Below are 15,157 nucleotides of genomic sequence, written 5' to 3' on the forward strand. Positions count from 1 at the left end.
TTGAAGAACTTCTGATGTTTTCAATGAGGATACTCTCAGTTAGATAGCAGATGCTCAGTTTTTCCAAAAAGATTCCTTGTGTATTAGAAATAGCTCCGTTTTATACATCACATTTGGCTACCAAAAAAAATCCGAAAATTCAGTCCTCAAAACGGGAACTTTTTTCCAAATTAACTCCATAATATCGACTGAAAACATGGCAAACGTTGTTTAGAATCAATCATCAAGGTGTTTTTCACATATCTCTTCATTGATACATCGTTCTTGGACACATGCTTTCTCCCCTGAATCAAATGGTAAAGTAGAAGCAGCTGGCAATTGCGCACCGAATTCGACGCAGGACACCAGGCGGACACTTGGAAAATGTAGTCTCTTATGGTCAATCTTCCAATGATATGCCTACAAATACGTCACAATGCTGCTAAGACCTTGGGCGAACGACAGAAAGTGTAGGCTCATTCGTTGCGCAATCACAGCCATATAAGGAGAGAATGGAAAACAGAGCTTCAGAAATTCTGCTAATTCCTGGGTGATGCATCATCTTGGTTTCGCCTGTAGAATGAGTTCTGGGGCACTTACAGACAAAATCTTTGCAGATTCTGAAACTCCAGAGTGTTTTCTTTCCAGAACTGTCAAGAATATGCATAGTCGAGCATCTTTTCGTGACAAAATATCGCGCTTAAAACGGGAACGTTTTTTATCCAAAAATGAAATAGCGCCCCTAGAGCTCTAACAGGTTAATATGTACATAAGGATATATGAATGAGTGATGGTACAGAGCAGCATAGGCAAGATACAGTAGATGGTATCGAGTACAGTATGTACAAATGAGATGAGTATGTAAACAAAGTGGCATAGTTTAAAGTGGCTAGTGATACATGTATTACATAAGGATACAGTCGATGATATCGAGTACAGTATATACGTATGCATATGAGATTAATAATGTAGGGTAAGTAACATTATATAAGGTAGCATTGTTTAAAGTGGCTAGTGATATATTTACATCATTTCCCATCAATTCCCATTATTAAAGTGGCTGGAGTTGAGTCAGTGTCAGTGTGTTGGCAGCAGCCACTCAGTGTTAGTGGTGGCTGTTTAACAGTCTGATGGCCTTGAGATAGAAGCTGTTTTTCAGTCTCTCGGTCCCAGCTTCGATGCACCTGTACTGACCTCGCCTTCTGGATGATAGCGGGGTGAACAGGCAGTGGCTCGGGTGGTTGATGTCCTTGATGATCTTTATGGCCTTCCTGTGACATCGGGTGGTGTAGGTGTCCTGGAGGGCAGGTAGTTTGCCCCCGGTGATGCGTTGTGCAGACCTCACTACCCTCTGGAGAGCCTTACGGTTGAGGGCGGTGCAGTTGCCATACCAGGCGGTGATAGATTGTGCATCTGTAGAAGTTTGTGAGTGCTTTTGGTGACAAGCCGAATTTCTTCAGCCTCCTGAGGTTGAAGAGGCGCTGCTGCGCCTTCTTCACGATGCTGTCTGTGTGAGTGGACCAATTCAGTTTGTCTGTGATGTGTATGCCGAGGAACTTAAAACTTGCTACCCTCTCCACTACTGTTCCATCGATGTGGATAGGGGGGTGTTCCCTCTGCTGTTTCCTGAAGTCCACAATCATCTCCTTAGTTTTGTTGACGTTGAGTGTGAGGTTATTTTCCTGACACCACACTCCGAGGGCCCTCACCTCCTCCCTGTAGGCCGTCTCGTCGTTGTTGGTAATCAAGCCTACCACTGTTGTGTCGTCCGCAAACTTGATGATTGAGTTGGAGGCGTGCGTGGCCACGCAGTCGTGGGTGAACAGGGAGTACAGGAGAGGGCTCAGAACGCACCCTTGTGGGGCCCCAGTGTTGAGGATCAGCGGGGAGGAGATGTTGTTGCCTACCCTCACCACCTGGGGGCGGCCCGTCAGGAAGTCCAGTACCCAGTTGCACAGGGCGGGGTCGAGACCCAGGGTCTCGAGCTGGATGACGAGCTTGGAGGGTACTATGGTGTTGAATGCCGAGCTGTAGTCGATGAACAGCATCCTCACATAGGTATTCCTCTTGCTCAGATCGGTTAGGGCAGTGTGCAGTGTGGTTGAGATTGCATCGTCTGTGGACCTATTTGGGCGGTAAGCAAATTGGAGTGGGTCTAGGGTGTCAGGTAGGGTGGAGGTGATATGGTCCTTGACTAGTCTCTCAAAGCACTTCATGATGACGGATGTGAGTGCTACGGGGCGGTAGTCGTTTAGCTCAGTTACCTTAGCTTTCTTGGGAACAGGGACAATGGTGGCCCTCTTGAAGCATGTGGGAACAGCAGACTGGTATAGGGATTGATTGAATATGTCCGTAAACACACCGGCCAGCTGGTCTGCGCATGCTCTGAGGGCGCGGCTGGGGATGCCGTCTGGGCCTGCAGCCCTGCGAGGGTTAACACGTTTAAATGTCTTACTCACCTCGGCTGCAGTGAAGGAGAGACCGCATGTTTTCGTTGCAGGCCGTGTCAGTGCATAGTCGAGCATCTTTTCGTGACAAAATATCGCGCTTAAAACGGGAACGTTTTTTATCCAAAAATGAAATAGCGCCCCTAGAGCTCTAACTGGTTAACTAGGCAAGTCAGTTAAGAACACATTATTATTTTCAATGACTGCCTAGGAACAGTGGGTTAACCGCCAAGATTTTCACATTGTCAGCTCGGGGGATCCAATCTTGCGACCTTAACTAGTCCAACGCAATAACGACCTGCCTCTCTCTCGTTGCACTCCACAAGGAGTTACGCGAATGCAGTAAGCCAAGGTAAGTTGCTAGCTAGCATTAAACTTATATTATAAAAAAAAAACAATCAATCACTAGTTACTAGATATTATCTAGCGTGCATATAATCTGACTGAGCGGTGGTAGGCAGAAGCAGGCGCGTAAACATTCATTCAAACAGCACTTTCGTGCGTTTTGCCAGCAGCTCTTTGTTGTGCGTCAAGCATTGCGCTGTTTATGACTTCAAGCCTATCAACTCCCGAGATGAGGCTCGTATAACTGAAGTGAAATGGCTAGCTAGTTAGGACGCGCTAATTGTCGATGTGTTCCTGGTTCGAGCCCAGGGAGGAGCGAGGAGAGGGACGGAAGCTATACTGTTACACTGGCAGCACTAAAGTGCCTATAAGAACATCCAATAGTCAAAGGTTAATGAAATACAAATGGTATAGGGAGGGAGGGAAATAGTCCTATAATTCCTATAATAACTACAACCTAAAACTTCTTACCTGGGAATATTGAAGATTCATGTTAAAAGGAACCACCAGCTTTCATATGTTCTCATGTTCTGAGCAAGGAACTGAAACGTTAGCTTTCTTACATGGCACATATTTTACATGGAACATATTGCACTTTTACTTCTGTTTTTCTTACTGTTCTTACTGTTGCATTATTTAAACCAAATTGAACATGTTTCATTATTTACTTGAGGCTAAATTGATTTTATTGATGTATTACATTAAATTAAAATATGTGTTCATTCAGTATTGTTGTAATTGTCATTATTACAAAGCAAAAAATTAAAATTGGCCGATTTAATTGGTATCAGCGTTGAAAATTCGTAACCGGTCAACCTCTAGTCTGAAGTTATTTGGATTTTTACAAATGATCTTGAAGACAGGGTCCTGAAAAAGGGACGTTTCTTTTTTTGCTGACTTTACATTCCTTTTACATGGAAAGTAATCAATAAGTTCTACTATGATAACATGACGTATATTTCGAGCTGGAATCCAACACCATTCAAGTGCACTCAGCAGGCTATTAGTGCATCACCAAACACTTTACAATGTGAGCTGGAGGCAGTATGAATTTTGAAAACTAACTTAATTGGATGAATCCTGCCGTTTTTATTTTCGTGTTATGGGGCATGTCTCAATGGTAGGATTGGTAGATGGTAGGCCTGCCTCATAGGTGTTAGACATGCCTCCATAAAATAAAACATTCAGGATTCAAACAATTATGTTTTCAAAATGCTTCAGACTTCATAGGCGGCCGGTGAGTTTCAGGTTTGTGGAAGCTTACAATTGATCCTACCATTCTGCATGCCAGTTATGATTTTAATATTTCATTTCAATAATAACGTTTTGGTTTCTAAAAAATCCTTGCCACGTGGTTCATCGTAAAAATCGGAATTTTAAATGATGAAAGTTAAGTCATTAATTACAAGATCGCCAGCTTCTTCCGTTCTGGAGAAAGACTCTCCTGTATCGTCGCCACACCCCTCCCCATCTTGTCTCAACATTTCACTGACAACCTCAACTCAATAATCAGCTAGTCCTATTGCCACGCGCGCAGCCCAAATACTGGTCTTCTCAAATAGGCATTGATAGGCCTACGAGCTTGTGAAACAGTCCACAGCTAATGATCCTCGATTCCTCTGTGGCTAAGTCATGCTTTCTGGTGAAGTATTTTATTTTTCTGTATAGACAAGCATGCGGAATGTGTATTTTTGGGGGGGGAGTGCTTCTAGGCTATAAGGTAAATAGGAGAATGATGTTTCACACATGGCTTATAGGAGAGGAGAAGAAACAAGACTATGCTGGTGATTTATTCCCACTCGGCCCATAGACTAGGAAACAAAGTGAATGATGTTATGCTTACTGGATGAAGTTGGACAAGTATTCAGACAAGCCTTCCTGATTTGAACCTTCGTTAACTACATTTGGGTGTGCAGAGCAGCACCAGATTTAAAACGTTGTACCTTTTTTTTAGTTTTTTGTTGTTGTTAAATAAATCAAACGTGATAACTATAGTATCTGTTACTAGCGTTTTGAAAAAGTGAATTAATTATTCTCAAATTAATAATCTCTCCCCATCTTCCAAATCACGCTCGTAAAATCAGTAGCCTATGCTTTTGAGGGAGTAGAGGCAAGGTAGCATACAAACGTGCACGCGACACACACTGGCAAAAGATTTACAGCTGGCAGACAGAAACTGGAATACGTTAATGAGTGACAGTGGCCTTGCGTAGGTGCTTTGTTGTGATTTTTTTGTTTTGTTTTTGTGGGGCCTATTTGATCTATTTAAAAAATAATAATAAAAATGCCCGGAATGTATGCTTTTAAAATAACGGTTCTGTTCCGGAACAGTATAGATCATTTCCATTTCTGTTCCTCAAAACATAAACATAGCATTCTACTTGCCTTCCAATCTTCACTCACCACTTTGTTATACTAAAGCCAAGAAGTAGGACATTTATCCTGTAACATTTTCTTCCAGAAACGTATATGCTTATTTGTGTGTGGTCTGTGTATTTCTTTTGTTTAGTAAATAACTGCTGTGACATTTTGATGGCCTTTCTCCCCTCTGGTGCAGTGGGCAGGTGTTTTGACATCTCTCTCCCCTCTGGTGCAGTGGGCAGGTGTTTTGACATCTCTCTCCCCTCTGGTGCTGTGGGCAGGGGTTTTGTGTTGACAGCCTCTCCACATCTCTCTCCCTTCAGATGAGTCCATGCAGAAGCTGTTTGACGCGGGCAAGGGCAGTGTGTTCGAGAGGGTCCTTTCCTGGGTACCATCCCACAACCACCAGCTGCAGTTGGCAGGGGCACTGGCCATTGCCAACTTTGCCCGCAACGGTAAAGAGATTACTGCGCATGTTGTCTGTAGTAACAGCTCAGTGGGCAAACCTGGTTGAAATTAAGTCATTGCACTGTTGAAAGGACATCGTTACCATGTTGAAATTACATTATGTTGAACTGAAATAATTCAACCAGTTTTGCCTGCTGGGATAGGGAACCAACAAAATGGGTTATTCAGGATAAAACTGCCTCTTGACTAATCTCATCACTCACACTGGATCATGTAGAACAGATACACTTCTCTCTCTAGTAATAAGCACCACAGCACCAGTTGATCAATCAATCAATCAAATTTATTTATAGCCCTTTTTACATCAGCAGATGTCACAAAGTGCTATACAGAAATCCAGCCTAAAACCCAAAAGGGCAAGCAATGCAATAGTAGAAGCACGGTGGCTAGGAAAAACTCTAGAGAGGAACCTCTTCTGACTGTGCCGGGTGGGGATTATAAGAGTACATGGCCATATTGTTCTTCAAGATGTTCAAACCTTCATAGATAACCAGCAGGGTCAAATAATAATAATCAGTGGTTGTAGAGGGTGCAACAGGTCAGTACCCCCAGGAGTAAATGTCAGTTGGCTTTTCATAGCCAAGCATTGAGTTTGAGACCGCAGGTAGAGAGAGTTAAAAACAGCAGGTCCGGGACAAGGTAGCACGTTCAGTGACCAGGTCAGGATTCCCTAGCCACAGGCAGACCAGTTGAAACTGGAGCAGCAGCATGACGAGGTGGACTGGGGACAGCCAGTCTTACCTGAGGCATAATACTAGGGCTCAGGTCCTCCGGGAGGGGAGAGGGAGGGAGAACTTAAATTCACACAGGACACCAGATATAAGACTGACCCCAGTCCCCTGCACATACACTATTGCAGCATAGATACTGGAGACGGGTGGGTCGGGTGACACTGAGGATATAACCCCATCCACTTTGCCAAAGCACAGCCCCCACACCACTAGAGGGGTATCAACAAACCACCAACTTACTACCCTGAGACGAGGCTGAGTATAGCCCCAGTGATGTACTGGACCGTACGCACTACCCTTTGTAGTGACTTGCGGTCGGAGGCCGAGTTGTTGCCACACCAGGCAGTGTGTGGCGCCACCAATGGCGCAGCTGTAGAACCTTTTGAGGATCTGAGGACCCATGACACATCTTTTCAGTCTCCTGAGGGGGAATAGGTTTTGTTGTGCCCTCTTCACAACTGTCTTGGTGTGTTTGGATCATGATAGTTTGTTGTTGATGTGGACACCAAGGATCTTGAAGCTCTCAACATGTTGCACTACAGCCCCATCGATGAGAATGGGGGCGTGCTCAATCCTCCTTTTCCTGTAGTCCACAATCATCTCCTTTGTCTTGATCACATTGAGGGAGAGGTTGTTGATCTGGCACCACACGACCATGGTCTCTGACATCACGTTTGTGACTTAACCCACTCAAGTGACACACCCTTCCTAGGGACAGCATGGAAGAGCACTAGTAAGCAAGTGACTCAGCCCCCGTAATAAGGTCAGAGGCAGAGAATCCGAGTGGAAAGAGGGGAGCCGGCCAGGCAGAGACAGCAAGGGCAGTTCGTCGCTCCATTGCCTTGCCGTTCACCTTCGCACCCCTGATCAGGGTCCCATGTGGCCCAGTTGGTACAGCATGGCCCTTGCAACGCCAGGGTTGTGGGTTCAATTCTCACAGGGGACCAGTACGAAAGACTAAAATATAACACTCAGATTCTAGAATCACAGTGTGATTGGAAAGCGTTCAGACCCCTTGACATTTTCCACAGTTTAAGTTACAGTTTTAAACCACTGACAGTACTCCATAATGACAAAGCAAAAAACAGGTTTTTAGAATTTCTTTGCTAATTTATACAAAAAAAATGAATAATCACATTTATACAAGTATTCAGACCCTTTACTCAGTACTTTGAAGCACCTTTGGCAGCAATTACAGCCTTGAGTCTTCTTGAGTATGACGCTACAAGCTTGGCACACCTGTATTGGGGTAGTTTCTCCCATTTTTCTCTGCAGATCCTCTGAAGCTCTGTTAGGTTGGGATGGGGAGCATCGCTGCACAGCTATTTTCAGGTCTCTCAAGAGATGTTTGATCGGGTTCAAGTCCGAGCTCTGGCTGGGCAACTCAAGGACATTCAGAGACTTGTCCTGAAGCCACTCCTGCATTGTCTTGGCTGTGTGCTTAGGGTCGTTGTCCTTTTGGAAGGTGAACCTTCACCCCAGTCTGAGGTCCTCAGCACTCTGGAGCAGGTTTTCATCAAGGATCTCTGTACTTTGCTTCGTTCATCTTTGCCTCGATCCTGACCAGTCTCCCAGTCCCTGCCACTGAAAAACATCCCCACAGCATGATGCTGCCACCACCATGCTCACCGTAGGGATGGTGCCAGGTTTCCTCCAGACATGATGCTTGGCCTTCATGCCAAATAGTTACATTTTGGTTTCATCAGACCAGAGAATCTTGTTTTTCATGGTCTGAGTCCTTTAGGTGCTATTTGGCAAACTCCAAGCGGGCTGTCATGTGCCTTTTACTGAGGAGTGGCTTCCATCTGGCCACTCTACCATTAAGGCCTGATTGGTAGTGCTGCAGAGATTGTTGTCCTTCTGGAAGGTTCTCTTATCTCCACAGAGGAACTATGGAGCTCTGTCAGAGTGCCCATCGGGTTCTTGTTCACTTCCCTGACCAAGGCCCTTCTCCCCCAATTGCTCAGTTTGGCCAGGTGGCCAGCTCCACGAAGAGTCTTGGTGGTTCCAAGCTCCTTCCATTTAAGAATGGCGGAGGCCACTGTGTTCTTGGCGACCTTCAATACTGCAGAAATGTTTTGGTAACCTTCCCCAGATCTGTGCCTCAATACAATCTTGTCTCGGAGCTCTACGGACAATTCCTTCGACCTCGTGGCTTGGTTTTTGTTCTGACATGCACTGTCAACTGTGGGACCTTTTATATAGACGTGTGCCTTTCCAAATCATGTCCAATCAATTGAATTTACCCCAGGTGGACTCCAATCATGTTGTAGAAACATCTCAAGGATGATCAATGGAAACAGGTTTCACCTGAGCTCAATTTCAAGCCTCATAGCAAAGGGTCTGAATACTTATGTAAATAAGGTATTTTTATTTTTAATCAAAAAATCTAAAACGTTTTTCGCTTTGTCATTATTTGGTATTGTTTGTAGATTGAGTTTTTTTATTTTATTCGGTCCATTTTAGAATAAGGCTGTAAACAATGTGGGAAAAGGAAGGTATGAGTAATTTCCAAATGTTCTGTATATAGAGCAAACACACTTCTCTGCCATGTAGAACAGAATCGACTTTAGCACGCCCCCCCACTTTCTACCTAGTTAAGTTCCCCCCAATGAAAACACTCTTACTCAGAGAGCTGAATACAAGTCCCAAGCATGACAGTCATTCCAGGCCATTACTCAGCTTCACCACAGAGTTTCAGAAATATTAATGCCAGGAAAATATTGTTTAGAAAATTGTGGCTTTACTTACTACTTAATTACTTGAATTACTATTCACCCCCCCCCCCCCCCCCCCCCCCCCCCCCCCACAGATGGTAACTGCATACAGATGGTGGAATCAGGCATTGTTCAGAAGCTTCTGGAGCTGCTGGATCGCCACGTGGAGGAGGGTAACGTCACCGTGCAGCACGCCGCGCTCAGCGCCCTGCGCAACCTGGCCATTCCTGGTGAGAAGCCCAAGGCGCTCCATGCATGATTGAGTATACTGTGTTCTATATTTTCTATATGACTCGTAGGTTCAAGGCAAGTCTTTTAACATTCATTTCCTGTCAGAAGTGCTTCCCCTGTACGTCTTTGATCTGTGGGTGGGGGCAGGTCTTGGCAAATGCAACTACAAACAACTTCTAGTCAAAAGTGCTTCCCTGTACTTAAGTTCCTTCTTTGAGCCTTAGGTTAATATTGGTTGAATACAATTGTTGCTAAGTTAGTGTATTGTTTATTTTCATGGTGTACAACATTGACATGTACAGTCCATATCTAAGGAAACAAAGCAGATTATACATGTCTTTGAGGAGGGAGCATAGTTTGAATTTATTTATTTAACATGTTTAATCTTTTATTTATAATCTTTCCCTAAGTGGTGAACAAGGCTAAAATGCTGTCAGCTGGTGTGTCCGATACGGTGTTGAAGTTCCTCCCGTCAGAGATGCCTCCTGTCCAGTTCAAACTGCTGGGGACGTTACGCATGCTCATCGACACACAGGGTAGAGCATCTTTATAACACCTATATATCACAATTATAGCTCATTTAATACACTGTAGAACAACTTCCTAGTGATGCCCCCGACGTCTGTGCTTCGCGCTCTATTTAAATTGACCAAAATCAGGTGTGAATGTTTCAACCCATTAACTTTGCAGAAAGATCTAAAGGAACCTTTTCTGAAATGGAGGCGAGAATGCTTTCCTAATGATGCTCTAAACTTGATTTGTTCCATACCTCACTATTTGTCCTTAAAATGATCAGTATCAAATCCAGGTGCAAAGATTTTATTTATTAAGCAGAGTATTTTTGAGAGCCGTGCGTCCTCCGAAACACGGCCCTGCCAAGCCGCACTGCTTCTTGACACACTGCTCACTTAACCCGGAAGCCAGCCTCACGAATGTGTTGGAGGAAACACCGTACAACTGGCGACCGTGTCAGCAGAGCGAGATGGAACAAGGACATCCCCTAACCCGGAAGACTCTGGGCCAATTATGCGTCGCCTCATTGGTCACCCGGTTGCGGCCGGCTGCGACGCAGCCAGACATCGAACCCGGATCTGTAGTGACGCCTCAAGCACTGCGATGCAGTGCCTTAGACACCTGTGCCACTCGGGAAGCCATTGATTGGAAAGTGCAGTCTAAAAAAATAAATTACAAATACATTTTAAAAAGCAAAGAATGCGATATGTTTTCCGCCAAACGTTTGCATCTTCATCGAATAGTGGTTGGGTTGGGTAGGACCGAACAAGGCCAAGTGCAGTCCAGCTGGATCCAAAGTGACATGGCGATCGATGGAGTCCATCTTTGAGTCGCTATGGACCGGAGTGTCACAGTGCGATGTTGACAGGGTGTTAGAATAGCAGGCAATTCAAGGTGATAGGACATTAATACCTGTATGCTGTTGCAATACAGATTTTTTTCTCTTCCTTCCTGGAGTTCAGAGATTCATTATAACAAATACTAGAAAGTACTCATTGTTACCAAGAATTGACCCATTTAAAAATAATTTCAACAAGAAGTTACTAGTTTTTATGTCGAGTCATTTCAGTCTATATACCAGAGAGCTACCAGTGTTAATGGGGATGTAAAATAGTGTTAACTGGTGTTTTCTCCCCAGCGGATGCGGCAGACCAGCTGGGGACCAATTCCAAGCTTGTGGAGCGTCTGGTAGAGTGGTGTGAGGCCAAGGACCATGCAGGAGTCATGGGAGAGTCCAACAGACTGCTCTCAGCTCTCATCCGCCACAGCAAATCAAAGGTTAGGGCCAGCTGCCATGGAAACACACACCATCTGTGACTGACTAGCTGGCTGGCTGTGACCATAGAATACATTCTGACCCATAATGGAACTGTTGAGATCAAGGGGAACAACGGACTGTGATTCATTGTCTAACTCTTCCTGAAATAGGATCTTTCTTGTGGGATAATGCCTAGACCTAGCGTTGGCAGTTCTGCTACACTTCCCATCCAGTCTCATCTCAGGGGAGAATGACTGGTGTTACTTGGACTGGTTTTCTCCTTCTAATCTGTCGATTTGTGACCTCTGTCCTATTTGCAGGTCTTTAGACAGAATAGCACCCCTGTGGCAGTGCTAGAGATGTCATACTTACGCATCGTACACAAGTCATGTATCATTTAGAGCAGGGGTGGACTGGCCTAGTGGTCTCTCCTCCTGGAAAGTCACTGGGTGTGCAGGTTTGTGCTCCCACCCTGCTCTAACTTACACACCTGATTTCAGCTAATCAGAGTCCTGATGAGCAGCGGGTTAGTAGAGGGTATGTGGGTTAGGGCAGGGCTGGAGCAAAACCCTGCACACCCAGTAGCTCCCCCACAAGGTGGAGAAAATATCCCCGTTTTAGAATTGTGCCCCATTTGAAATGTTTGTTTTTGTGGTTTTAGGACGTCGTAAAAACAGTCATCCAGGGGGCAGGTGTGAAGCACTTAGTAGTCATGGCGATGAGCGAACACATGATCATGCAGAACGAGGCGCTGGTGGCTCTGGGCCTCATCGCCGGGTTGGACCTGGGTAAGAGTCAGGGGTCACAGTCAGGTTCATGTCACAGTGCAGCCTAATTCTGACTACTGTGTTAGCCACATGGTTTTGTAAAGTCCAGATTGGTAGCACTTCCTTTGACTGCGCCTGGGTTGTGTTCAGTAGGGCACACTGTAGTAAAATGTTTAGAAATGGAGGGGGGGGGGCAAAGTTCCTGTTTTACTCGGTTTAAAAATAATTTCAATTTTCCATGCTTACTGAACATGACCTGATATTGCATGGCTTGAATCAACTGCAAGTAGTTTGATGATGCACAGGGTGAGTTAGAACCATACAATGGAAAGCAATTTTGACCTAGTGAGATGCACTGTATAAATTAAATTCACTGTTGAAGCATTTGTAACGGGGTGCTCAGTACACCCTTTTCTCAGAAGCAAAGCATTGACTCTGGTGGGGCATTGAAATGCATTAAAACAATTGGACAAATTAGTCTGTGACTTGTGTTTTTCATGGTTTCAGTGGGGGCTGAAAAGGACTTTGTCGGGGCTGGCCTGGTGCAGGTGCTCCACAAGCTGCTCTCAGACGAGAGGACCGCCCCGGAGATCAAATACAACTCCATGATCCTCATCTGTGCGGTCATGGGCTCAGGTAAAAGGGGCGGCCATTTTGAATTAGCCACTTAGACACAACTTCTGCTCCAATATCCAAGCTAAGGCATAGCAGAGTGGTGTACTAGTATGGACATTGGGATGTAGCTGAATGTTCTGGTTTAGATTTGTGCTCTTCCTTTAAAGACTTCTGAATGAGACCTGTTATCTTTCCCTCCTCCAGAGCCTCTCCATAAAGAAGTGCAGGGCCTGGCCTTCATCGACGTGGTCTCCAAGCTGCGGTCGCACGAGAACAAAACGGTGTCCCACCAGGCGTCGCTCACAGAGCAGAGGCTAACGGCACAGAGCTAAAGGACTCTTAATGCCCGCAATCCCCCACTCCCCCCAATGCCTGCCTCATAGCCAATCCCTGCCCCCCTTCCCTCTCTCTCCAGAACTTCCCTCTGTGTGTCCTATCATCACGTGCCAAGGTATCCTGTCCCTTTGCCCCTGTCAACAGCCAGCTGGTCCCCCCCCTGCCTTACAGCCTGCCTTTAGCCTGCCTTCCCACACTACCGCCGCTCACGCATGCGTACTCCTCCATAATAAAAACAAGACAGCCTTTTCTTTCTGCAATAGACATACAAAGAGAACACTTTTTATGATGACCATAGCTGTGAAACCCGTTGAAAAACAATACAAAAGAACAAAAAAAAACTGAGTAGGTTGGTCTGAAAACAAACTAAGCAGCCATGCATCCATCCTATGTCCCATCTTAGCTTGAGTTGAAGACGAACTGCATGTTTTAGTCCAGTTGATGGTCCATGTTCATTTTGACCCTCGCATACCCAAAACCACAGCCCTGGGCAGATCTTCCAGAGCTGAGTAGAGTTCAGTCATGTTGTACTTAACTCCTTTGAAACGAGTCAATTTTTCTTGATAATCCCAACCGATCCTTCTCTCTTCCCTTAACTTTCATACAAACCCGATTTAAACTTAACTTGCTGTCTCAAACAACCTTACTGTTATATCAAGGGTATGTTTAGAATGGGGAAATGTTACAGAATGTTCAGATGTAAATATATTATGTAGAACAGATATGACCGTCTGTCAAGTAGAATAGGGAATTGTGTTAACTAAATGTGTTAGATTTCTTTCTGCAATGTTGTAAATGTTTAACCCCAACTGAACATACCCTAGGCTGACTCCACTAGCATGTAATAATTCTCACCTAACATTGAGGAATCCTGTATAAGTTACATCCCCCAGATGAACAGTCACTCTCTCCCTGGTCTCGGAGTGTACAGTGAAGCAGTCAGCCCTACCAGGTGTGTAGTATATGTCTGAATGGATTATGATTAGCCAGGTGCGCCAGGGAAGACTGATTTTGGGGGGGGGGTTCCAGGGTGTCTTTTTTGCTGTAGCGCTGCACATTTCAGAAGATTTCTAGATCATATTAATGTGGTTCCTAAGTTATTTAACACTTCTCCAGGTGTTGTGAGATCTGATCATCTATATAACGTGACTGCAAAAGAGATGACCTGGAACGTCACCGTCGATTGGAATCTGGCTGCATCGTTTCACGTGGTCTCCCTGACAGCTACGAGAACCTCCCCATAACCCTGTCAGAATGGGCCAGTCCAGATCCCCCAAATACGTGTGGTATTTCTCTATGGTTTATCCCAGCCAGCGCTTTGTTTGCATGTGTGATGGTTTCTCTCCCACTCCAAGTATCGAGAACATGCCCATTCCAGCATGATGGATTACTGCGTTAGGCAACGTCTGGTGACATAGGCGTTTTTTTTAAATATAAATTATTTGTTTACTAATCGGTCTTGTTAAAATTTTTTTTTTTGTCAGGTATGAATGGTAATTTCAGATTTGTAACTTTACAAAGACACAATCCAATCAAGACGTAACTACAAACTAACTGCGTTACAGTATAAATGTTTGTTGTAAATGTCATTGAGTTGTACATTTGGAAGATTGTAACTCAAACAGATAATTAAAGATGATTGCTGGCGATAATGTATCTGTTTCTAGAGTTTGTACTGCCTGTTGATATAGTAAGAGGGTGACGTCTGTTTCATAATATTGATAAGTCACTGTAATCATGTTTCCTGAGTGCATTGGCGTCACCTAGGCTGCATTCCATTTCATATGGTTGTCCCCTCGCATCTATCCTTGTTCACTTCTCTTCATGGATCTTAGACAATTAGGTTAGTGGTAAGCAGAAGCTCCATCTCGAATAGAATGCAGCTTCACATGCCTGGCTTTGAGGTGCTGTAATCTCCATTGATCACACCTTTGTCACTGTTTCTGATTGGAATTAGTTCCATCTGAGGGACTAGCCAAAGCACCATTGACCAATACATTAATGCGTAATGGAGTCTGGGAGAAAGAGTTTGCCAATTCACTTTCTGTCGTCCTTTTAATAATAATTAGTACTATTAACAATGTCAGCAGGTCAACAAAAATTATTTATTTCATGGGCATGAAAGAAAAACAAAGGGCTCGATTCAATCCGTATCGTGGAAGTTCAGTGCGATTTCAAATGTAACGGTAGTTTGCGATTGAGCCGATATCAAATCAAACAAGTGTAGACTTTACCTTAATGCTTACTTACAAGCCCTTAACCTCCAATGCCGTTCAAGAACAAAATAATTTACCAAGTAGGTAAAAATAAAAAGTAACACTAAGAATAACCAGGCTATATAGATGGGGCACCGGTACCGAGTCAGTGTGCAGAGGTACAGGCTAGTTGA

General features: G+C 44.5%; 1 protein-coding gene across 12 annotated transcripts in view; it reads left to right on the forward strand.

Annotated features, from left to right (window-relative positions):
- The window catches only part of LOC110500641 (rap1 GTPase-GDP dissociation stimulator 1), a 54,341-nt gene extending 39,924 nt beyond the window's left edge, over positions 1-14,417 (forward strand). For all 12 annotated transcript variants that reach the window (XM_090214747.1, XM_090214750.1, XM_036958109.2 and 9 more), the window contains 7 exons: positions 5,456-5,587; positions 9,144-9,278; positions 9,690-9,815; positions 10,931-11,070; positions 11,712-11,838; positions 12,325-12,453; positions 12,637-14,417. In XM_090214747.1, the coding sequence (XP_090070873.1) occupies positions 5,456-5,587; positions 9,144-9,278; positions 9,690-9,815; positions 10,931-11,070; positions 11,712-11,838; positions 12,325-12,453; positions 12,637-12,764 (917 nt within the window). In that variant the 3' untranslated portion in view covers positions 12,765-14,417. The remainder of the gene's footprint in view (positions 1-5,455; positions 5,588-9,143; positions 9,279-9,689; positions 9,816-10,930; positions 11,071-11,711; positions 11,839-12,324; positions 12,454-12,636) is intronic.
- Positions 14,418-15,157: the final 740 nt, after the last annotated feature.

This window comes from Oncorhynchus mykiss, chromosome 21 (assembly GCF_057628025.1).
Source record: "Oncorhynchus mykiss isolate SJ-2025 chromosome 21, ASM5762802v1, whole genome shotgun sequence".
Classification (NCBI taxonomy): domain Eukaryota; kingdom Metazoa; phylum Chordata; class Actinopteri; order Salmoniformes; family Salmonidae; genus Oncorhynchus; species Oncorhynchus mykiss.